The 23,846-nt window shown below is 57.8% G+C and overlaps 2 protein-coding genes across 7 annotated transcripts; one reads left to right on the forward strand and one right to left on the reverse strand.

Annotated features, from left to right (window-relative positions):
- The first annotated feature begins 208 nt into the window (after positions 1 to 208).
- On the forward strand, positions 209 to 8,563 carry DDX39A (DExD-box helicase 39A). Of its 4 annotated transcripts, XM_034998335.1 has the most exons (11): positions 2,183 to 2,296; positions 4,027 to 4,238; positions 4,373 to 4,500; positions 5,328 to 5,420; positions 5,799 to 5,982; positions 6,698 to 6,816; positions 7,142 to 7,273; positions 7,364 to 7,473; positions 7,577 to 7,721; positions 7,871 to 8,018; positions 8,103 to 8,563. In XM_034998335.1, the coding sequence occupies exons 1-11, from the start codon at positions 2,229 to 2,231 to the stop codon at positions 8,117 to 8,119; spliced, it is 1,356 nt and encodes a 451-aa protein (XP_034854226.1). In that variant the 5' UTR covers positions 2,183 to 2,228; the 3' UTR covers positions 8,120 to 8,563. The 4 variants fall into 4 exon arrangements, with proteins under 4 accessions (XP_034854224.1, XP_034854225.1, XP_034854223.1 ...); XM_034998333.1 differs by lacking the exon at positions 2,183 to 2,296 and adding an exon at positions 209 to 307 and having other exon boundaries at positions 7,871 to 8,563; XM_034998334.1 differs by lacking the exon at positions 2,183 to 2,296 and adding an exon at positions 948 to 2,165 and having other exon boundaries at positions 7,871 to 8,563.
- Positions 8,338 to 22,877, reverse strand: ADGRE5 (adhesion G protein-coupled receptor E5). 3 transcript variants are annotated; one of them, XM_034998329.1, is made up of 20 exons: positions 22,743 to 22,877; positions 19,528 to 19,578; positions 19,203 to 19,322; positions 18,527 to 18,682; positions 15,445 to 15,576; positions 14,725 to 14,871; positions 14,136 to 14,282; positions 14,005 to 14,051; positions 13,798 to 13,875; positions 12,734 to 12,911; positions 12,545 to 12,652; positions 12,098 to 12,321; positions 11,351 to 11,530; positions 10,353 to 10,544; positions 9,890 to 10,116; positions 9,716 to 9,782; positions 9,504 to 9,595; positions 9,248 to 9,416; positions 9,061 to 9,159; positions 8,338 to 8,976 (listed from the first exon to the last, which is right to left on the reverse strand). In XM_034998329.1, the coding sequence occupies exons 1-20, from the start codon at positions 22,786 to 22,788 to the stop codon at positions 8,947 to 8,949; spliced, it is 2,490 nt and encodes an 829-aa protein (XP_034854220.1). In that variant the 5' UTR covers positions 22,789 to 22,877; the 3' UTR covers positions 8,338 to 8,946. The 3 variants fall into 3 exon arrangements, with proteins under 3 accessions (XP_034854220.1, XP_034854221.1, XP_034854222.1); XM_034998330.1 differs by lacking the exon at positions 15,445 to 15,576; XM_034998331.1 differs by lacking the exons at positions 14,725 to 14,871; positions 15,445 to 15,576.
- Between the last annotated feature and the right edge of the window lie 969 nt (positions 22,878 to 23,846).

Genomic DNA, 23,846 nt, shown 5'->3' on the forward strand with positions numbered 1-23,846 from the left:
CGCCAATCACGTGACAGCGCACGGTCCCACGTCGGCCTTAGCCCAGGGCGCCTACTTTTAGATTGACCAATGAACCTGAGGCATGAGGCACGCCCTGTTTCCTCTCTTCACCAATAGCCTCCAGACGCCTCTTGCAGGATCCAATCATCGCTTCCGTCTCTCTTGAATGAAAAGCCAGCAGTCCAGTGAGCAGAGCCGCAGACCGACGTAGGAGGCAGGAAGCGCTGCCGCTCGTGTTGAGGCGCGCGACCGGTAACCAGAGTCGGACGGCGCTCCTCGCAGCACGCGGAGGCGAACGGGGAACCAGGTGAGCGATGGGCCCGGGGCGCGGGGCCGCGGTGCGGAGACTTCGGACCTGCGGGCGAGCGAGCGGGCGAGGGGAAACGCCGGAGGTTAAGGGGAGGAGGAAGAAGAGGGGGCGCGAGACAAGGGGGGGCGTGGCGGTTGGGGCGTCCGCCGCGCGCGGCAGTGGCCGTTGAACGCCACAGCGCATGCGCAAAGGGGGGGGCCGGTGGCTGTTGGCGCGCGGGGAGCATGCCCGCTTCCGGGAGTAGGCTGTCATGGCGGCCCACAGGTCGAACCCGACTTGGGGCGAAAGCTTGTCCGAGGAGACCGCCTAGGCCGTTTAGGGGGGGGCTCGGGGGGTGGGGCGGCGCCAGGGTCTGGGGTTGCGGTGGGAGTAACCCGAGCTTGTAGACGCGACAGGCTTCTTCAAGTCCCAGGGACTTGCCCTCCCCCACTCTGCTATATTCTTGCTCTGCGTTTAAGGGATTCGGGGTTCCAGAGATTTAGAGCAAAAAAGATGTCTCAAAAGGCAAACTCCGAGGTGGAAGTCTTCCCTGGGGGCACTTTGAGAGTGAGTGGGTACCCGTGGGCGTGTTTGAATTGTCACTTTTCCGGTGTCAGCTTTCAAGTTCATCTGCTCCTGGGGCCTCAGCCGTCGCAGCCACCCCCGCTGGGTGGGACAAACCCCAGCAGTCCTTGCCCCCTCTAATTTGTTTTGAGCTTTAGATTTTGTGCCTCAAACTCAGGCTGTCCCTGAATCTGTCTCCCCCTAAGAACAAAACGATTTCTTTTGACCTGTATCTTTTAAATGCACCATTTCCTCTTGGTCACTCAGGTTTGAAGGTCAGAGCAGGTGACTAGCTCTTCTCTGCCCAGAGATTACCCAGGAGATAGCCCTGCCCTGTTGAATGTTCCACCTTATTCTTCCTTCATAACACCCCCACCCTGGTTAATCCTCCCTTGGTGACTAGTTTTCCCTGTTGCTGGTCTCATTCCCCACTCATCTTCTACTCTGGAGTAAATTGCTCTGGGACAGTTGAGTCACTCAACTCAAAAATTTAATCATCGATTCCTTATTGCTTAACAAAGTATGAATGTCCTCGACTTAAACAGTTTTCCCAGCTTTGTCCTCTGCCTCTACTTCTACCAGCCAGTCTTGCTCTCCATTCCTCACAAGGGCCTGGCTGCATGGGAAGTAACCCCTTCCTGTTCCGAGTACTTTTTTTTTTCAAGAATCAGATAAGGGTATATGCTTGTTCTAGCCCCTAAACTCTGCCTTGAGGCCTCAATTCTGATTCTATTCATTCAGCCATTGCTGTTGAGTGCTTATCTGTTTTAGGCTCTGGGCTGGGCAAAAGGGCTGACAGGCATGACCTAAAAAAAGGGTGCTTTTTTAGTTGTGGCTTGCAAGAAATGCCCTTCCGGAGCAAGAGTCCTGAAGAAAGCAGAGGGATTCATGACCGTTGTGGGCAGCAGGAACAGCAAGTGCAGAGGTGCTGAGGCAGGTTTGAGGCACAGCAGCAAGGCCAGTGAGTAAGGGTGATGGAGGAGATGAGGTTTGAGCGTAGAGGGGGGTCAGTTCGTGTAGGGTCTCGTAGGTCATGGTGAGGACTCTTTTCAGTTTTATTCGGAGCACAGTGGGAGCCTGTGGAGGGTTTTGAGCAGAGGGGTGACATTCTCTGATGTAGCTTTAATGGGCTCCCTCTGGCTGTTGTGAGGAGAGAAGATGGAGGGGGATGGAAAACAGGGAGACCAGTGAGGAGACTATTAGTATTAGCATAATCCAAGCAAGAGGTGATGGTGCCCAAATACCCATCAACTGACAATGGATCAACTGGTATACCCATGCAAGGGAATGTTCAGCTATGACAAGGATTAAGGTACTGATGCATACTACAAAGTGGATCAGTGTCAAAACATGCCAAGTGAAAGAAGCTGGATGAATGGTGACATATTGTATGATTCCATTTATGAGATGTCTGAAACAACAAATTCATGGAAAAGAAAGTAGGTTAGTGGTAACCAAGGGGGTTGGGATGGGGAGGATGATAGGTAAAGGGTATGATCTTTTTGAAGACCAAGTGAAATGTGTAATGCATTCCAACTGTGGTGATCGTTGCATATATTTCTGACTGTACTAAGAACACTAAAAATCAGTGAGTTGTACATTTTAAGTGGTGAATGGTATAGCATGTGAATATCTCAGTAAAGCTGTTATAATTTTAAAAAAGAACGGTGAAGGGGCACCTGGCTGGCTCAGTCAGAAGAGCATGCGACTCTTGATCTTGGGGTCCAGAGTTTGAGCCCCACGTTGGGTGTAGAGATTATTTAAGTAAATATATAAAAAGAAAGAAAGGTGAAGGTAGCTTGGGACCAGTGAGGTAGCAGGGGCAAGAAGTGGCCTAATTGTCCTATTGGGACCTGTTGGCTGACTGGACAGGGGGAGAGAAAGTGCCATTGAGAGAATGGAATTGCCTTTTTTGAGAAGCAGGTGTGCAGGAAGAAACAGAGGGTTTGCTCTGGGTATTTTGCGTTCAGGTTCCAAGGGGAGATGTGGACGAGGAAGCTGGGTAACAGAGGCTATTGTTGAGGAGAGCTGTCACCGCATAGAGACAGAAGTTTGGGAGGTCTCTCACACAGAGGTGGTTAAAGCCCTGGGGCTGGATGAAGTCATGGAGAGAATGAGAGAGGGAGGGCCATAAAGTGGGCCCAGGACCCTCCACATTCAGCTCAGGAAGAAGAGTGACTGCTTCAGCTCTTCCTCCCTCTAGACTTGGAGGCTGGGGTGGGGTTGGGAGGACAAAAGATCATATTCTCACTTTGGGGTCTCTTGTAGCTTGCACCCAGTAGGTGCTGTATTGGATTAAATAAAGCCAGGAGGTGAGCAAGCTTTGTATTAATTCTGTTTACCATCTCAGCTCTATTTTTATTGGCCTGGGCCCAGTGGGAGGCCTGTTCATGAGAGTACTTAATTATTCCCCTGTGCAGACCACAAATAGCGGGAGGAGCTGGGGCAGGGCAGACTATGCTCTCACACAGACTCAGGTCTCTCCAGCATTCTGGCAGCCACATCTTCTGGTCTCAGGGGTCCTACCCCGTGCAGGCCTGGTGGACTCCTTGGGCAGTGGTGGGGAGCGAGCTCCTTTGGGTTAGGTGGGCTGAGGTGGCTCATTAGAGTTTTCCTGGTGGTGGCAATGTGCTGCAAAAGCTTGGGGGTAGGGGCTTGATGAGTCTGAGCAGCCAGGCAAGGCTGGGAGTGGTTTGAAAGGGGTAATGTGGAATGAGGTGTGCAAGGGCCAACGAGGAAGGATGTGAGAACCATAGGGAAGTATGGGGATTTCACTCGGAGCAGAGGGAGGCCCTGGAGGTGGAGGGGTGTGTGCATGTGTGGGCATGGGGGACAGGAGCCCAGAGAAAGATGAGGTGGCTTGCAGCAGGGCAGGGTGTGACCACGACAGGCTAGGCTAGGAGGTGCTTCCCAGGTGGAGCTGGTGGGACTTTCTGCAGGAGTGTGTGGGCTGGGGGGAGGGTATGAGGGAAAGGGGTCAGAGAGTGATGGCCATCAGCTTCATCATCTGGGTCCTTTCTGTGCCGGCTTGTAAGACGGCTCCAGTGACTTGCTCCTCTTGGACCTGTGTCAACAGACCGCAGCTGCTGCGCAGCCTTCTCCCTCAGTGACCCTCGATGGGTGGGTTTTTTTTCATTCGCTTCCTTCAGCTCTTCTCCTTCCTCTGTTCTCAGCACCATGGCAGAACAGGATGTGGAAAATGAGCTTCTGGATTATGAGGAAGATGAAGAGCCCCAGGCTCCTCCAGAGAGCACTCCTGCTCCCCCCAAGAAAGACGTCAAGGGTTCCTATGTTTCCATCCACAGCTCTGGCTTCAGGGACTTTCTGCTAAAGCCAGAGCTCCTGAGGGCCATAGTGGACTGTGGCTTTGAGCATCCATCTGAGGGTATGCCTCCCTGGTTTCCCCTGCCAAGAGCCTCCTCTGAGCGCCCTCACTGTGGTCTCCTCAGCCACCTGGCGAGGAGCCTGCACCCAGGGAGCATCCGGTTTCTGGTCGCTCATGCGTGCTCTCTCCCTCAGTCCAGCACGAGTGTATTCCCCAAGCCATCCTGGGCATGGACGTCCTGTGCCAGGCCAAGTCTGGGATGGGCAAGACGGCAGTCTTCGTGCTGGCCACCCTGCAGCAGATCGAGCCAGTAAACGGACAGGTGGGTGGGCGCCCTCCCTGTTGGGCCCGAGCTGCCTGAGGCGCCAGTGTCTACCGCTCCCCGTGTTAAACGTTTCCGATCCTGTGTACTCTTTGTGGGCTTTTGAGATTAAGTACCATACTTAGTTGTGACAGAATCCCCCCAGAAATGATCAGCTGAGAGGGAAAACTGAAAAGGGCCCATGATTTTCCTTGCCAGAGGTACAGCTGTTAATTTGTCATGTGCTTTTCTAGATTGTACAAGTTTATTCAGGTGAGATTGTACTGAATAAAGATTTGTTACTACCATTGCTGCTGACAGTTACTTCCTCACACATGAATTTTGTTGGAGAATCGAGGTGCCTTCCTGTGTTGTGCTTTTGTCATACTGGGGCCCACATCCATGGGGGCACGTGTGGGTGCACGAGCCCTGGTTTCCTTAGGGTCGACTGAAGGAGAGGGAGAGTCACGGGGAGGCTGTGTGGTCGCAGCACTTGGCATCGTGGGCATGAAGGCGGGAGCAGCCTCCTTCTTCGGTGGTCATGGGCCAGCCAGAGAGCAGACTCTCAGGAGTCTGGTGGTTACCTCACCAGCTAGGTCTCCCTGTGGATCCCGGCAGCAGGAGACAGTCCTCATTAGCTGAAGGGACACAGGGAGTGAATGGCAGGCGAAGGGTGGGGAGAAGGTGGAGCATCTGGACCGGACCTTCCAGTGGCAGGAGGTGTGGGGAGCAGTCTGGCAGGCACCCTTGAGGGACATGGGCCCCTATGGGAGAGCACTGGTGTGGGCTGTGGCTGGGGCAGGACTTGGGACACTGACTTGAGTGTTTCTCTTCCACCTGCCCTGCAGGTGACAGTCCTGGTCATGTGCCATACGCGGGAGCTTGCCTTCCAGATCAGCAAAGAGTACGAACGCTTCTCCAAGTACATGCCCAGTGTCAAGGTAAGTCTCAGGCCGGGCTGGGTGTGCTGCATGGTCCTCTGCAGCCTCGCTGTCCCAGCTCTGGCCCAGCCAGTGTTTACCAAGCTTGGCTGCAGAGGCTGCCTTTGAGGTTTGCGGTGGTTTATGTTCCTTAAAAGCCTGATGAATTATGCATGGCCCCCAGAGGCCTGTGCTGGTCCTAGCCATGGGGCTGCTTTCCACTGGAGTCATGGCCAGGCTCTCAGGCTCTAGGCCGGGGCGGGGGGGCCGGGGGAGGAGGTTAGGGGGCCGCTGGAGCAGAAGCTGGTAGGGCTACAGGCTGGGTGGCCATCAGCTTGGAGTGGGTGTGAGCCTTCAGCGTTTAGACAGGCAAAAGCAACTTTCTCCCCACCTACGTAGGTGTCCGTGTTCTTTGGGGGCCTTTCCATCAAGAAGGATGAAGAGGTATTGAAGAAGAACTGTCCCCATGTCGTAGTGGGGACACCAGGCCGGATCCTGGCACTGGTGCGGAACAGGAGCCTGAACCTGAAGAACGTGAAGCACTTCGTGCTGGACGAGTGTGACAAGATGCTGGAGCAGCTGGGTGAGCGTCCTCTTTGGGTATGGGAGCTGCCAGAGGCCCACCCAGCCGCACCCTCCCCACCCTCACAGCCCCTCTAGCCCCCCAGACTTCAGAGCCAGGTGGGCCCTGAAAGGATAGGCCAAAGGTTGCCTCAGAGAGGGGTCAGATGGGTAGCTGGCACACAGGTCTTTTATACATGATTTTAGAGCAAGTTCTAGCATTGGCAGAGTGACCTGCTGCTTCTGAGCCCAAGCTGAGTGGGGCCACAGGGCCCAAACGAGCCGCGTCCGGGCCTGTGTACGTATTAGCCCTTGGAATGGGGTGGCCTCGCCGCCTGCTGAGTTAGTTCTAGCCCCCTGCCTGCCCTGAGTGAGCCCCGCCAGGGCCGGTGGGAGATGGGGCTTGTGTCCTGGGAGGCGGCTGCAGCTCTCACCCCAGCGGCTGTCTCTGCCTCAGGCTCCCCTCCCTGAAGCGTGGCTCGAGGCGCGCTGGCACGGCTGCTCCGCTCTGGCAGCGTGTAAGTGGATGGCAGCTCCTCTCGCGCCTGTGCTCGCCCCGAGTCCAGCCCCTCAGGCACCCGGGACTCACCCCTCCCTCCACTCCTCGGCTCACACCGCCCTCGTCAAGGCGCTAACGGCTCCCTGGCACAGGTTGGGAGGAGCTGGGGCTGGTCTCGGGTGGGGGTCGTGGTCTGCCAGGCACTCATGCGCACCCGTTTGTTGCCCTCCCCACCCAGACATGCGGCGGGATGTGCAGGAGATCTTCCGTCTGACACCCCATGAGAAGCAGTGCATGATGTTCAGCGCCACCCTGAGCAAGGAGATCAGGCCTGTCTGCAGGAAGTTCATGCAAGACGTGAGTAGGCTGGGACTGACAGCTTTGGCCCTGCTGGGTTCTGGGGCCTGAGCTATTGCTGCTCCAGGACACCCACCCTTCCCTCACTGCACGAGAATGCTGGGAGGCCCAGGGGCCTGCCTTCCCCCCTGTGTCTTGTCAGACTGGGAGCTGAGCTTGGTCTATACCTGAGTCAGACCAGGGCTTAGGTCAGCTGTTGGGAGAGAGGTGTATACTGGGAGACAGCCCGCCCTCCAGGAAGCATCACAGCATGGAGTCCTTCGCTAGGACGTTCTGGGCAGGCCAGATGCCCGGAAGTAAGCCCTGCCTGCCCCTTCCTGCACAGCCCATGGAGGTGTTTGTAGACGATGAGACCAAGCTCACACTGCACGGATTGCAACAGTATTACGTCAAGCTCAAGGACAGTGAGAAGAACCGCAAGCTTTTTGATCTCTTGGATGTGTTGGAGTTTAACCAGGTGACACTGTGTGGCCCTTCCTGGGGTTCTGGGTGCGGGGGAGGGGGCGCTCTGACTCTGACCGCTGCTTCCTGCCTCCCTCCCTCGCAGGTGGTAATCTTCGTGAAGTCAGTGCAGCGCTGCATGGCCCTGGCCCAGCTCCTCGTGGAGCAGAACTTCCCGGCCATTGCTATCCACAGGGGCATGGCCCAGGAGGAGCGGTGAGTGCGTGCCGCCCTCAGAGGCCCCAGGCAGGCACTGCGTGGGGAGTGCCGCTCAGGAACCCCGTGTCTGATGGCCGCCTCTTGTTCCTCCTGCATCCAGTCTGTCACGCTATCAGCAGTTTAAAGACTTTCAGCGGCGGATCCTGGTGGCCACCAATCTGTTTGGCCGAGGGATGGACATTGAGCGAGTCAACATCGTCTTCAACTATGACATGCCCGAGGACTCGGACACCTACCTCCACCGAGTGAGTGGTTCCACAGACGTGTCACTTCCCTGACGTCCCCCTCCGGGGGGGGGGGCGGGAGGGCAATGAATGAGGATGTGGCCCTGCTTGTCATCAGATCCCCAGGTTATGTCTCTGTGGCCTGACCCCCTGCTTCTGTTACCCTGCAGGTGGCCCGTGCAGGTCGCTTTGGGACCAAAGGTCTGGCTATCACTTTTGTATCTGACGAGAATGATGCCAAAATCCTCAATGACGTTCAGGACAGGTTTGAAGTGAACGTGGCAGAACTTCCTGAAGAAATCGACATCTCCACATACAGTAAGTGTTGGGCGGGCCGAGGGGCTGGGCCCAGACAGGAACCCCTGTTCCCCATCTCACTGGCTTCCCCTCTGTGTCTTACAGTTGAGCAGAGCCGGTAACCACGCGCCTGATGGCCAGAGCGGCCCTGTGTCCTGAGTGCTGCTTCCAGGCCTCTTTCTAGGCATCAGCGGGCCTTCCTTTTTACTGTTCAAAAGCTGTAGATTTGTGTATGAGTAAAGTTTTATTACGGAATCCTCGCTCCTGCCCTGTCAGTTCTCAGCATTTCACGGAGGTAGCAGGCCTGGCCAGTGAGCTCCAGCCATCCCCCACAGCCAGCTTCTGTTATCAGTGTGATATTTAATTTTTAAGTGTCAACATTGAAAGGTTTATACAGATTAAAAAAAAACCATACAGTATCCACAACCTTCACAACAGCGAGAGCCTTCTGCCTCCAGGGGCAGATGGGCCTCTGTACCGTGAACCTCAGGCGATGGGGCTAGGAGGGCCCCTGCCCTTCTCCCACCCCTGGCCTCAGTCTTAGCTTAAGGGGCAGCTTGGGCCCCAGCACCCTGGCCTCTCGTTCTGTGGCAAAGACAGATGAGGGGAAAGGCCAGGCCGGGCACAGGAGTTCTTGGTCTTTCCAGGCCTGTGTAGCAGGGACGGGCTGCAGCCCCGGGCCAGCCGCTGCCCTCATGTTGGGTCCCGGCTGGAGTGCAGCCCAGAGGCCGCCAGAAGCAGGCCCGGCAGGTCCAACTCCCCACCTGGCTGAGTGTTCTGGGGTTCGGTGCCAGACTACAGCTGCTGCCCCCTGCTTTCTATGATGCACGTGGGGGCCAAGGCAGGAGGGCAGAGGGAGCGGAGTGGTGAAGGGAGGAGGGGACAGTCTTTAGCACGTGCAAAAGCTGCTGAGGCCGCAGGAGCTACCGGCCTGGCCAGACCCGCGCTGTCACATACCGGACTCGGAGGGCCTGTGGGCCTGGTGAGAAAGGAGCACCGTGAGAACGGAGTCTGGGTGGGGTGCCCTCTGGCCCAGCACCCCGACCCCAGGCTCAGTCCTTACCTGGGTCTGATTGTGGCTGGGGGCAGACGTGGATGTGGTGAACTCCGAGTACCTGTTCGCCGTGACCCTGCCGGCCCACCTTCTGTACTCCTCCCTCACCTGTGGGGCCCAGGGTGCCAGGTTAGGGAAGGGGCAGGCCCCGGGACTGGGGCCCCTGCGCACCCCACCCATAGTGGCTGCAGCTCACCTTCTTGTTGAGCAGGCAGTGGAGCACGAAGAGGAAGAGGCCTTGCAGGCAGTTGAGGATGGTGAAGGTGTAGGAGAGCAGCCAGCTCTGCGGGTTGAAGAGGAAGAGGCCGAAGACCCAGGTGCTGCCCAGCACAAAGAGCTGAGCCACAGCCGTGATGGTCAGCACCCTGCAGGGAGGGCGGGGCTTCAGTGGTGGAGGCTCCGCTCACACACCCTAGGCTCCCTGCCAGCCCCCTCCTGGCCCCTGCTCTCACCTGGCCTTCTTTAGTTTCTTCATGTCTGGGTTGATCTCGGAAAACTTCTGAGTGAGCTTCCAGACAGTAGTCACGAAGACCACAGCATTGCACTGGGCGGGGAGCACAGAATTTGCATTAGGGGGAGTCCTTGGAACTGCAGGGAGGGAACTGGTCTAGTAGGGCTCAGTGTGGGGTCACGTCCCTCAGGCTGGGGCCTGGGAGGCACTTACCAGAACGATGAAGGTCACAGGTCCCAGGAAGCTCCAGAGGAAGCCACGGGCTGGGTTCAACCAGCAACTGGGTGAGAGGGGAGGGTCCCGTCAGAGCCCCGGAGGGGCGGGGCACTGTGGCCCGGACTGGGGTTCCCTGCCCTCCACTCGAACCGCTCGCTTGCTTGCACTCACTAGAGGGTGCGGCCATAGCCCTCGCTGTTGACGGCCGCGGAGATGCCCACGATGAGCAGGGACACCCCGTAGCCGATCAGGCAGAGCTGCCACTTGCTCAGGCCCTGGCCCTGGAACACGCGCACCACCAGGAAGTAGAGCTCTACTCCCTCGAGGCTCATCCAGCAGAAGGCGGCCAGGAAGAAGTAATGCAGTAGTACCGCCACCAGGCGGCAGCGCAGCCCCACCTGCAGGGCGGGGGCGGGGCGACGTCGGGGAGGGGCGGGGCCGCCAGGGGCCGCCCCCACAGGGCCCTCCCTCGGGCGGGCGGGGCCGCGGCCTGGAGGGGGGCGGGGGCGGGAGCCCCGTGCCTCCCGGGCTTGTCCTCACCGAGCCCCGGGAGTGGGCGGGTCTCCCCCTCTCCCGGGCCTCGCCGGCCTAGCGCTCTGGTGAGGGTGGGACCCTCCACCGGCCCGGACCTCACCTGGCCGCCTTCGTTCTCGATGCCCGCCAGGAAGATGGCGGAGCCCACGAAGAGGCAGATGCAGAGGTGCAGGTGCACGGTGGTGCGCGAGCCCTGGATGGGCCGCACCAGCAGGAAGGTGAGGATGCACAGCAGCAGGCAGACTAGCGACAGCACCAGCCCCAGCCTGGTGATCAGGGCCAGCTTCTGGTCCTAGATGCAGGATGGGGTGCGCGGGACTGGGTCAGTGCCCTGAGGACTTCCTGCCCTCGTGGGCCTCACCACCCAGACCCATCTGGGGCCTGCCTTGTAGGTCTCTGATCATGCCGCTCACCTCCCCCGACATCCTCTGCCCTCAAGACCTGAGCAAGCCTGCTGTGTGTCTCTCATCCTAAATACCGCCCTGGCACCCCCAACAACCATGGATGCAGCAGGGGTCCCCAGTTCCTCCTGATGGGCCTCCCCACTGAACACCCAGACTTCTGAGAAGGTCCCCAGGGAAGCCTCAAGGCCACATCCTTCTTTTCTAATACTGATGGTCCCATCTTTCTGATCTTCCTCTCCCTCATCTCAAATTTTACTCCTTCTACACCTGTCACATTGTCAACTCACTGAAACCCACCTTTTTGTCTTTCCTGGACTTTTGGCCTCGACCACAAGCGCCCCTACTCTGCTTGGCCCATTCCAATTAAACATGCGGACCAGCTTGCCTATGGGTCTCTGAGGTCTCATACAGAAAGTTGTGCTCCCTTAGGAGCTTTCAGCAATATTTAACAACTGGTTTGAAGTGGACAGTCAGAGCAGGGACTGCAGTGCCAGGCCACACCGCTTAATTGCTGAGCCATGGGGAGGTCTGGCGGGGGTCCCAGGGAAGAGGCTGGGAGGCATGGGGTGGGGCCACCTGGTCTGTGTGACCATATAGGGCCAGTTGGGCCTTAACCATCAAGAACCAGCTGCCTGTCTCACCTAAGCCAACCTTGCCACCTGTGGGCTTTTGAGGGTGGCCCCTGGCTGCTCACCTCTATGTCATAGTGGGCCATGAGGATGGCAAAACTGCTCAGGTGGTTGCACCGGCAGGTGGTGCTGCCATTCCTGGTGCCCAGGGTCTGGCAGCCTGTCATGGCCCAGTGCCCACTGCTGTTGCCGTCACTCTTCCAGAATGCACAGATCAGCTCCTGCCGTGGCCCAGGTGTCTCCGGCTGTGGGCAGGTGGGAATGGTTGGAGTGGTTAGCCTGGAGCCATTCTTGGGTCCTGGGCTTGAGTTGAGCCCAAGGAGGGCTGCTTTTCCTTTGATAAGTATTTACTGAGCACCTACTTTGCTCTGTCCCCCAGCCTGGCACACAACAAACAGGGCAGACACAAGTCCCTGCCCTTTTGGGGTTGGCATGCTAGTGGGGGAGACAGATGTAAATAATAAATCTAACACGTAAACTAGATAGTGTGTTAGAAGGGAGTAAGTGCTATTAAAACAAGGAACAGCATAGAGGGAGATGGGGCATAACTACAAATTGCAATTTTAAATAAGGAGGTCAGGGAAGGCCTAAAAGAGGAGGTACTATTTGAACAAAGACTGGAGCCAGGTAAAGGACTGAGTTGCGTGGGAGAAAATTGTGTCCCAAACAGAGGGCACAGCAAGTGCAAAGGCCCTGAGGTCCGTCCGAGGAAGGAGCAGAGTGGGGAAATGAAGGCTGCAGAGGAACCACCGTGACCTTGGCTAAGTAAGGGGTGAGGAGTAGGGCTGATTCCTCCCCACCTGAATACTCACCAGGTGGGAGAAGGCAAAGGTGACGGGGGAGTCAAGTTTCTCTGTGTTTGTGTTGCTCAGAAAGACCAAGTTGACTGCCGAGAGGAGCCTAGGCTCGGCACCACGGAAAGGACTTTGGTGGATTTTGTTCAGCTCAACTTTCTTCTCAGGCTCCAGCTCCAAGGAGGCATTGGCTAGCAATTTCTGCATGTTGCAGCTGGAGAGGATACCCATCACGGTGGGGCCTGGGGGATAGACAGGTTGGTTACCTTCTGCTGCCCTCCTTCCTCCCATGCCCCATCCTGCCTCCTGAGACCTCTGATTCAGGCTCTCCAATCCACCAGGATGCCCAGGGGCCCTGGCGATAGCTCAATTTCCAGTTGTTACATATTCAGAACCTCACCCCTAGCCACATCCCCGCTCCCCTCCCCTCTCCCACTGGCGTCCTCTCGGATTCCCTGCCATTACCCGAATCCCTGGCTCCAGTCGCCACAGCCCAGTCCAGCAGCATCCGTGCATGGCTCTGACCCATGGTGATGTTTCCTTCCCCACGCTCCTGGATCATCAGGGATAGCTCTGAGGAGAGAGGGGCAGTGACTGGGGGCTCTGGGTATGGTTTGGGGTCCAGGGCTGGGGCAAGACAGGGCAAGGTCTCACCTGTGTTCGAAGGGGAGAGATAGGTGAAGGAGGCTCCAGGCATGGCCTTGGCCAGCGTCCTCAGGACTGCTTCGTAGCCCAAGAGGAAGTGGGTGGCCATGAGGTGCCTCTCAGGCAGGGGCAGGGTCTCCAGGTCCCTGGGGGCCTCCAGCATCTCATCCACTGACTTGATGAGGTCCTGCGAGTGACAGGTGACAGCTGGTGCGTCACTGTCCCTCAGGGGCTGCCCAAAGGACCCTGACCTCACCAGCCCCCTCCACCAAGGAGGACACTGCAGAACCACCTGGGGCGGCCTGGGGGTCAGTGGGGTGACAGGGGAATCACTGAGACGGTGCAGTAGTCAGAAAACAAGTGAGGGGGTTGAGTATAGGCCTGCACGCATGGACCGTAACTGGTGCTTAACTTGTCCCAGGCGTGGGCTTCCTGCCAGTCTCTGGTCTAGGTCTGCCCTGTCCAGAACGGTTGCTCTCGAGCACCCGAAATGTGGCTCCACGTTGCAGTGGTAATATTATGAATCTATTGGATTAAATGCAGTCTTCACATTAATTTCACTTGTGTAATTTTACTTGTTTATTTTAATATAGCTCCTAGAATATTTAAAATGACCCAGGGGCTCCCACATTCCTACCCGGCTTAGCACATAGGCAAACACATATCACGCTCACCGCATGCCAGGCCCCGCTCTTTCTTTGAACTTTCCTTCTATTAGTTCACGTAAAACCTTCCAACTATATAGAGCAGGCATTACTTTCAGATGAGACTGAGGCCCAGAGAGGGGGAGTCACTTGCCTCAGGTCACATAGCAGAAAGTACAATGGGTGGGGGTAGGGGGGTGTTGGGGAGGATTTGAACCTTCGTGGTCTAACCATGGAGGTGAAATTCCTAACTGCTCCGTTCTTTTGGCATTATATTCCTTCCGTGTGTGTGTGTTGTGTGTACATGTTTTGGGGTGTGTATGTACATCTGTATTTGTGTAACCCCTGCTTGGGCTGTCTCCACCCACATGGAAGCATCCCTCAGCCACCCCCATGCTGTCCAGGGGTCCCCTCAGCTCTTGCCCTTACCTGCATGGTGTCCTGAGCCAAGGCTGGCTTGAAGTCTCTGTGCAGTTCTTGGACTCTTTCAAAGAAGTGGGACATGCTCTGAGGAGAGGGGACATGAAGGGGGTCAGAGAGCCTCATGTGTGGGTGGGGGAGCTGGGGGAAAATGGGTGGATCAGGCGGGCTGCACAGAGGGATTCCTGCCTCCTGGTCCCTGCTGGGGACACTCACCTGGCTCTTGATTCCAGGGGGTGGGGTCCAGGTGGGGAAGGACATCTCTGCAGGGGATAGAACACCATTCATTAGGTGTGAGAGTCTGTGTGTGTCAGGGGCGGGGTCTGGGGTCAGGTCAGACCAGGTACCTTCACAGGTGGTGTTGGGCTGCCTATTCTGGAATCCGGGTTTGGGCTCCCAGCCCCGGCGACAGTGGCATTTGTACGAGCCCACGGTGTTGATGCAGACGGTGGACTCGTGGCACGTAGGCTGCCCAGAGCTGCACTCATCCACATCTGGGGACACAAAGATGGGAGTCAGGACCCCTTTCCCCTCCGTGTCCTGCCCCCTTTTCCTGTGTTAGTGTCTCCCCTTGGCTGGAGGTGATATCACCCGCTGAACCCACATCCTGGTGATGCAGGGGTCATGGGAAGTGTGGGAAGCCTGACATGAAGCACGTGAGCCTTGTACAGATGTGCAGGTTGTGACTATAGAAATACCTTTGTCCCAGGTAGTAATTAGCTGCTGTCTGGGGTCTCCAAGGAGCCTGCTCCTTGGTACCCCAGCTCCTTCCCCAAGAACCCCCAGATCTTTTCCCAACCAGTCTCAAAAGAATTAACTCCTGGCACAACAGGGCACCCCCAGGGGTCATTCTGCTTGGTTTGTGTCGGTGCCACTGAATATGTGATCAGATGTTCTGAGTGTGGGTCTCCAGGATGTGGCATCTGAGCTCTGTATCTTCACAGACGGTGTTCTTGGGGCCATTGCGGGACCCAGGAACTGGCTTCCAGCCAGGGCGGCAGCGGCACTCGTAGCCCCCAATGTTGTTGAGGCAGTGGGTGGAGTTGTGACATGGGTTCTGCCCTGACGTGCATTCATTCACATCTGAGGACAAAGCCAGAGGGTCAGGGTCCCCTCCACTCACTGCCCCTCTTCTACTGCCTGGCACCAAGGACCCCACCATTATTGCACATGCTACGCCTGGTGACCTTCAACTTCAACCTCAAAGCACCTTACAATGGCTTCCCTGCAAGAGAGGCACAGCAGGGACCATGGTCCCCAGATTATAGGCTGTGAAACCAGGAGGGAGACTGAGTCATGGAGCCTGAACTTTCTTTCTAAGGACTCTTGCCTACTCCCTCCCCAGCTCTGGCCCAGGTTCCCTTTCTGGGAACTGGAAGTGACATCTTCCTCTGCTTCCATGTGACAGGTGAGGAGGGGTGAGGCCGGGAGGTGTGCGCAGAGGCTGGGGGCTCCACAAGGGAACCCCAGGTCCAGAAGGCCCTGCTGCCTCCCTGCTCTGTGGTGTGACCTTCCGGGGAGATGAATCCTTGGGCAGAGCAAACCCCTGGTGTTTCTGGAACCTGAGGGTCTTCTCCCTCCTCCTGGGGCTGCGGGATCTGCCTCGGCCCCTCCCCAGCTCCAGCGCAGCCTCACAGCGTCTGCCAGGGCCTCTACCTGTGCACAGATTCGGGTCGCCCGGGCTGAGCTCCAAGCCGGGCAGGCACTTGCAGGTGTAGCTGCCCTGGGTGTTGGTGCAGATGCTGCGGCTTTTACAGATTCGGGGTTTCAGCTGACATTCGTCCACGTCTGCAGGGGGAAGGAGAGGGTGATGGGTGCCTGCAGTTGTGTCCTGGGATAGAAGCATCTGGAAGGCCCCACTGTCTCTTCTCTGGTGAGTGGGTGCCTTTTCTAATTCACACGGAGGCGTGCTATGGGCGAGCATGGTGGCCCAGATGTTCTGTTTCCAGATGTTGCCAGAAGTGGTCCAAGTCCTCCCCGTCTGCCAGCCCTGGCTCCCTCGGCCTCTCTGGGCAGCTCCCAGCTGGGGCAGGGACATCACGGCCACCTGCGTCCAAGCCTGAGGACTTGGACAAGTCCAGGGTGGGCCTTCCTGGGAACCAAGTGCAGGGGAAATGCTGCATTCCCGGACCGGGACCTGTCATGGCTCCCAGCGATGGTCTTCGTCCTAACTCCCCCAGGGTGGCCGCTCACTGGCTGAGTTCACGCTTGGAATCCCAGTGATCCTTGCAGAACACTCCCATCCATGCAAACCCTGAGATTCCAGCTCCACGGAGATGGACAAGACCCACCCCTGAGCCAGGCCCTCCAAGGACGAGGCTTTTGGGTGGGGCAGGGAGAGTAAGGATGGTGCCAGACAAGTCAGGGCCGTCCGGACAGTGGGCACCAGGCTGGGGTGGACAGTGTCACTGATGTCCAGTCAGGCAGCCTTGGGGCAGTGAAGATGCCTTTTTCTGGCAGGTGCTGATGAGCGAGAGGTGGCCCATGTTTCTGTCTTCTTGGCCTTTGGCCTCCCACCAGGGATGCACACACTGGGCCCAGCTGAATGGGGCTCAGCCTCCGTCTTCAGTCCCTGAGCGGTCCAGTGCTCCATGGGACCTGAGTTGACCTCCTCAGGAGAGGGTTAGACCCAGGGCAATGGTCCTGGATGACAGCCTCTCTTGTCATCTGGTCCAGACAGGAGCTTCTGGGTTCACCTGACTCTCTAAGTGTGTGTGCATGTGTGTGCGTGGGGGTGGGGGGTTGGTGTCACCTGGCCCACCCCAAACACAACATCCTCTGGGTCCTGGTCATCCAGGCTGAATCAAAGCTACCAGGGAGGGTCCTTGCGCAGGGAAACAGAGGAAGGCCGAATGGCTGAGAAGCCGGGGTCAGGGTATCAGGAAGAGCCTTCTCCAGGTGGGATGCTGGCTAGGGCAGGGCCGGCCGCACACCCGCCCTCAAATCTCCGTCCTCCCACCTTTCCTGATGGGGTCCCTGGGTCTGTTGTGGCCGAGGGCCTGAGAGGGCTCCTGGTATGGCCAGGCCCATGTGGGCTCCAGTGGGGGCAGGTCTCATTCAGGCGGGTACTGATGGTGGTGAAGAGGATGGATATTGCACCTCCTGCCAAGTATCTTGAATGCCATTCCCCTCTTGTTTTATGCAAATGAGATGCTGGGGAGGCAGGGGGGCAGTCCAAACATCCGAAAGTGACCCTCCGGGGAGGGTTCTGAGCCTTGGGATTCAGAGAGGTTCGGGACACCAGGTGGGTGCCCAGGACGTCCTCTGATGCCTGGGGGAAAGTGGAGCAAGGGCCTGGGTCTCCCGTCTGCAGCAGATCCCACTGCCACGACATGGCGGCATGTGTCCTCAGCTGCGGCAAAGGCTGAGCCCGTCCCAGAGCTAGGTCTTGAGGCAGCAGGCCCTGGGCCAAGCCAGCAGACTGTTCTCGCCCTGTCACCCAGCTTGAGGTCCACAGTGGTCCCTCTCCCGTCTCTTGTGCATCCATGTCCCTGCCCAGCGGCCTCACCGAGCCCCCTCTCTCAGCCCTGGCCTGTTCTGATACAGCAATAGAGCCTCTCTGTAACCACAGCGACCACCCATGCTGGGGGCTCACAGCAGTCGGGGGGCGGCACCCCCTGTCCAGGCATATGTCACAGAAAGGCTCTGTCCTCTGGCCAGGCCACAGGTTTGGGGCCGAGCGTTCACCCAGAGGCCCCTAGGGAGCAGCAGAGCCGTGGATAGAGCCCTCCCCCTGGGCTCCACGGACGCGCAGGTCCTCCCTTCCCTCCCACTGGCGAGGCTCTGCAGCCCTCTGTCTGCACGCAGGGCAGGACGGCGCTGGGGACCAAGGCTGTAGGCTCTTCTCTCCACAGCAGGGAGGGCCTATGGACCCACCCCAGAGTCCTTTGGACCCCCAGCTCACCTTGTCCTCACCTCTCACTTCTGCTCTCCTCCCCTGCTCTCTCTCTATTCTGCGCTAACCCCCTCCCTCTGGGCAAGTGGTTGCTCCTGCCCACTCACTGCTGGCCCTCTCTGCCCCCTGTGGATACCCGAAGCCCCTTCCTGTGCTTGCTGTTCTCCCTGGGAGGGGGGCAAGTCCTGGTGATGCACAGAGGCCGGGCTTCACCTGGGCCCGCACTGTGGCATCACCCGGCAAGACCACGGCAAGAGATGTGACTGCGGTGGGGGGTGGACGGGAGCAGCCGGTCTCCATGCCCATCCTGGGGCAGACCCCAGGGGTGCCCATCTTGGAGGGGGTGCATTAATCATGATGAGGATCATTCAAAACCCAACAGCCACCATTCTGTGCTTTGCTGTCTCTATTTTCCCAGCAATTCTATGAGGTAAGCACCATTGTCACCCCCTTTTTACAGATGGGTAAATAGCCACAGAGCAGTGAAAGAACTTGTCTAAGGTCACACAGTTAACAAAAAGCAAAGCTACTTTTCTTTTCATCTGTAAAAAATAGGGACTCTTTAAAAAACACACACACACACACACAAATCACAATAATGTTATCACATCTTGCACATTAACGGTGATTTCCGAATAAGTGTCCTGGCCAGTGTTTCACACACACAGCTATCACAGCTATCAAGTGGCAAAGTCAGGATTTGGGCCCTTGGCCTCCACACTACCCTGCCTCTCTGTGCTGGAGGCTCAGGAACAGGCAGACAGACGTGGGATGGTTCAGGAATGGCTCTGGTGACCCCAAACCTCATGGACGGGGAGATGGAAAGTGCGGGGTGGCTCTTACCTTGACACGTGTTCTCACTCTCATTCCTGAATGTTCTTGCCTGGGAAGCAAGCTCATATCCTTGGATGCACGTGCAGTAGAAGCTCCCCTCTGTGTTCTGGCAATCTGCGAATTTTCCACAGGACACTGCCGAGGATGGTCCACACTCGTTGATGTCTGGAACACAACAGGGTAAAGGGTCACCTCCCAAAGGCATGAGTTCCTTCAGGAAGAGATCCCTATCCCACACCTGACTCCCCAGCACGGGGCCAACGCTTAAAGTGTCTTTTGGGAAAGGATTAGACTCTTAAGCTACGCTGTAGAGGCTGGGCTGCAGCTGGAGCAAGCCATTCCTGAAGCCCAATCAGTGAGCTCTGCTCTTCTCTGCCCTCTGTCTGGCATCCTGGACTTGAGCTCAGTAGGGAGTGCTGAAATGGTGGGGGGTGGCAGCTCTGCATCTTCCCACCCAGTCCGGGAAGGGCAAAGTGAAGCACAGACTCCAGAGCTCCTCTCTCTCCAGGAAGCCATGTTTATTCACTTATTTTCCACTTTTCTATCTTTTCCTTTCTCTTTTCTCTGCCCTTGATGACAGTCCCAAGGCCAAAGGCTGAGACCCCAACCACCACTCGCATCCCCCATGGGCACTGGGCTATGCCCCACCGTCTCCGCGCCCCTGCACCATCCCAAGCCCCTGTACCATCACAGCTCTCCAAGCGGCTGGTGAACATCTCCCCGGACGAAGAAATGAATCCTGGGGAGCAGCGACAGGTGGTGGCATTGACACACGTGGATTTCGGAGGGCACCAGCGAGCACAGTCTGTGGGGATGGTGACCACAGTGGGAAGGTGAGGTCTGAGCCAGGTGCTGGGGAGGGGGACAGGATCATCCCCAAAGGAGGGGTTGCTGGGAGGGGCAGCCCTGGCCTTCCCCCTGCAGCAGGCCTCCCCCCTGCCTAGGCTGTGGGGGCCCAGGGCCCCTTCCCCAGGCTCTGGCTGTGACTTCTTTGCTCCCAGCAGTCTCACCACTGGTTTTCTGGGATCCAACTTCCAACAGAATCAGCGAGACGCCCAGCACTGGAACAGAGAGAGGGTGTGTGTTGGGGGGCTGCCCAGAGTATGGAAGGATTGACGGAGAACTAAGGGTGACACATCTGAGGGAAAAGGGGCTGCTGACCCCTCCCAGGCTTGGGCTCTGTCCGTCTCTAATGCGAGAGCAAGCAGCCCTACCTGGACTCCAGTGCCCACAGTCAGACTGTCTGCCACCATTGCCTGGGATGGGTTTCAGACTGAGGGTGGGGAAGGGGCCCAAGCCCCTGGGGGTCTTGGCTCCTGCTGACCTGTGACAACAGTTCAGTAGACAGACGGGAGATGGGTGGCCCTGGTTCAAATCCCAGACCTTGGTCAGGTGACCTCTCTTCCCAGTGCCTCAGTTTTCCCATCTGTCGAATGGGAATGATGATGGGCCGCCCTTCCTAGAGGCGTGTGAGAAGTAAGCGCGTGAATACTGCCTGGTGTGTCCGAGTGTTTACTATCATCGTTTCTTTATGTGAAGGTGAAGGGTTGGACCAGGTGTTCATCTGGGGACCAGATGCCCCCGAATGTAAGATGCTCCGGCCCCTGCACCCTGGCTGGGGGACACAGGTGTGCGCACACCACACCCATGACATCTGTCAGCCCAACGACTGGCTTGAGACCCAGTGGTGACATTTCACCCCCGGATCCCGGCACACAGGAAGACACAGTGGGCTCACTTTGGGGTGGTGGGGTGGTGCTCTTCTCCTGCCACTCCTGCTGCTCAGGGGGACCCTACTCCCCAGGCATGTGTTTGGGGGTCCTCCTCAAGTCAGCAGGGGCTCTAGGGATGGGGAGCTCCTTGTTCACCAGAGAGAGAGAGTAGGAGATAGTGATGGAGAGAAAATAAGGAGAGGGAGAGAGAGAGAAGGAGCCAGAGACACAGAAAGAGGAGAAAGAGGAAGGAGGGGACAGACAGGTGGGGGGAAAGAAACAGGCTGAAGTTAAGGCAGTGCTAGAGATGGACAGAGAAATAGGGAACTCATGGAAAGAGAGAGACCAAGATGGCAGAGATTGGACAGAGAGACACAGAGATAGAGAGATTGAGAGAAAGATTGGGAGACAGAGACACAGTTAGAAGGAGGGGGGTGAATGGAAATGGGGAGGGAGGGGGGAGGGAGGAGGGTGCCTCAGCAGCAGGTGGAAGCATGGGAAGGGCTCAGGGGAGACGTCCGTGTCTCTGCCAATCTGGGAATGCTGGCCAAGCTGTGGAGACCCCAGTTATCCAGGGAGACCCAAAGCGGGATGGTGGGCGGAGGGATGGGGCCCGGGAGGGAGGGCGGGAGGGCATGAATCACTTCCTGGGCCAAGGGGAAGGGATGACTCACACTCTCTTGCCCCTGGATGGGGCTCCCAGGGGAATTCTGGAGTTGGCCATTGTGAGCACGGCTTGAGGGGCTGTGGGGAGTACAGACTTGAGGGTACCCCAACCATTTAGTTCCTATGTCCAAATTGGATACCCCTCAGGCCAGTGGGGGTCCAGAGATCCCCCTCCAAGAGGTCCTCCCAGCCAAGGTAAACTGAGGCTGGAATGCCCTTCCCCTCCCTCAAATGAGGATCCCTCTCTTCCTCCTCTCTGGCCACAGGGCTTAGCTAGTTCTACCCTCAGCCTCGACCCACTTCCTCTTTGCAGGACAGACCACAAAATGACCTTCCCTAGCAGGGTGGGACCTGAACTGATTTGTCCCCAGCTTCCAAAGCCCCAAATAGCAACCGCCATGCTCAGAACTGCCCTAGGAGGCAGGGGCTCTGGTCATGTCCATTCCACAGATGGACAAACTGAGGCTTGGAGCCCAGAAACAGCTCAGGAAGAATCCGGTGAAAAAAGGGGGACTGAGGAAAGTGGAATCGAGTTCAAGTTTCCCAGACTGTGGTGTGTGTGTGTGTGGGGGGGTTCTTTTGTGCCCCATCCCCTCCACTGGGGCTGGGCTGGGATCTCCTCCCCCACCAAGGCTGCTGGGCCAGGCGTTCTGCATCTGGGGCCTTGGAAATCACCTAAACAGGAGCCAGGAGAGGAGCTGCTGGTCATCCGCTCTGGGTCCCATCTGGTTTGCATTGCCTGTGCAGCCCTGAGCAATAGGTTCTTGCTTAGGGACCCTGGGGGCAGGGGGCGGGGCAGTCACCCTCCTCTTGCTCCTCCTGCTAAGGACCCCCAGCCCAGACCCCAGGCCCACCAGTGTCCTGCCCAGAAGGCAATTAGACAAAGTAAAATAAAAAATAAAGTGCTGTTGCTTAATTCTTACTGTGAACCAGGAATAGTTGTGTCAAGTTCACTCAACACTTAACCCTATAAAGTGGAGATGATTTTACTGCTGTGGAAAATGAGCTCAGCGGCTCCATGACTTGGCCCCAGGGACACACGACCCCCCATTAGTTGTGTCCCACTTAGACTCCCATCCTTGCTCCTGAGGAAAGCCAGGATGGGGACGTTGGGGGGAGTCCCTGCGCTCGTGCCTGCCACACTGGGCCAGCACAGGGAACCCCCGTCCCTGTGGCCCAGGGAAGCTCTGGTTGGGGCACCCCAAATGTCATTTCCTCACTCTGTTGCCTGGTCGCTCAGCAACAAGCTGTCCCAATAACGGTTAGAGACGCTCTGGGTGGGGCGGGAGGGGGGGGGGTGGTGGGGGAAAGTCACAGTGAAAAATCAAGTTCAAACCCACAGCTGGCAAAATTCCTTCAACCCACCGCGGAGTCCTGGCTGGGTCTGGGGGAGCAAGGGTGGGGGTCTCTGGGGTTGCCCTTGTCACCGAGACAGTGGGGGACATGTTGGGAGTACCCCCCCCATTGGAGGGGTCCTGGCTCCTAGCTCCCCAGCATCCCCCATGCCCTCTGTTAAAAGCAGTTGCCTACAGGGTCCCAGCACTCACTTTTTGCCCTCTCTCCTTCCCCCGTGTCTCAGTTTCCCCTCTTAGGGAGGCAGCCCCCAAAGTGTCTCTGGGACAGAGCTCGGAGATCTGCGTGGCGGTGGGGGCTCCTAGAGCACCTTGAGAGCACTGCCAGCCCCTCTCCTAATGTGCCTGCCTGGCCATGTGGCTTCCTCCGCCGCGGGGCCCCGGAGCTGCCAGCCACACCTTCCATTTCTCCATGGGGCACGGAGCGCCAAGGGGCCCAGGGGTGCTTTCCGCACAGCCCCCTCGTCCCTCCCCGCGGGGCCCCCAAATCCTCACCTTGAAGGAGGAGAAGGAAGCTGCTGCGGCGGCAGGGGCCTCCCATGGTCTGAACTGCCCGCAGGGGAAACAGAGGAAGGGCCGGGCCGTCCAGTTTCCCCAGGCTGGGCGGCTCCGCGGCGTCCCGAGGCTGGCCGGGACTTTATGAAAGCCGGGGGGGAGGGAGGGGGGGCGGGGGGGGGGAAGAGGGGGGGGGGGGGGGGCAGCGGCTGGCCCAGGGCCCTCCCCGGAACTGGCGGGGCAGCTGGAAGCCAACAGGAAAGTGCAGTAAAAACACAGACCCAGAGGCGTTGCACGGGCTCACACACACACACACACACACACACACACGCACACGCACACGCACGCGCGCACGTGCACACACACCCGGGAGCAACCTGCTCTGCTGGCAAATCCTCTGCCTCCAGTCACACCATCTGAGCACCTGACAAACTCGCTGGCCCCCCTGTGCCTGGGCTGGCTGTGCCCCAGCGGAGAGTGGGGCCGTGCGGGCGGGGGTGGGGTGGGAGTCGTGCCCGGGGCCCCGCCTGACTCTTCTTGCAGGGGTGTTTAGGTTGGGGGGGCCATGTCAGAAATAGCTTGGGGCTCGCATGTTGGAGGCGGCCCTGAGCTCGCTGCCTTGGCAAGCCTGCCTGCGTCTCCGGGCCGGCATCTGAGCCAACGGCACCCCCAAACCCTGCTTCCCAGGTGAAGAAACTGAGGTAGCGAGTCCAGAGTCCAAATGGAAGCTGGGGGAGTTTGAAGGGGCCCTTCATGGGGGCCAGGCAGGCCCCAAGAAGAGAATTTGCAGGACCACGGGCCAGCTCGCTTCTGGAGCTGGCCTTTCTGGACCAGCCTTCCCCTGGGTGGGAAACTTACATTTCAGGGACTCCTGGGCAGTAACAGAATCACGTGATGAAAGAGTTGTTTCCTTTTCTAATAAACCACATGACTGGATTCTCTCCTGAGCCATCTAATAATTTTTTATAAAGCGCTTAACTGGAGCCAGGCCTGATTCTCCTAGAATTATCTGTGTATCTATTTTAACCCACTTGCTCTGCAAAACTCGAGGCAGGTGGGGCTATGATTCCCATTTTACAGAGGGGGAGGTCGAGGCACAGGTAA

This window comes from Mirounga leonina, unplaced genomic scaffold (genome assembly GCF_011800145.1).
Source record: "Mirounga leonina isolate KUSES-001 unplaced genomic scaffold, KU_Mleo_1.0 Mir_94, whole genome shotgun sequence".
NCBI classification, from domain to species: domain Eukaryota; kingdom Metazoa; phylum Chordata; class Mammalia; order Carnivora; family Phocidae; genus Mirounga; species Mirounga leonina.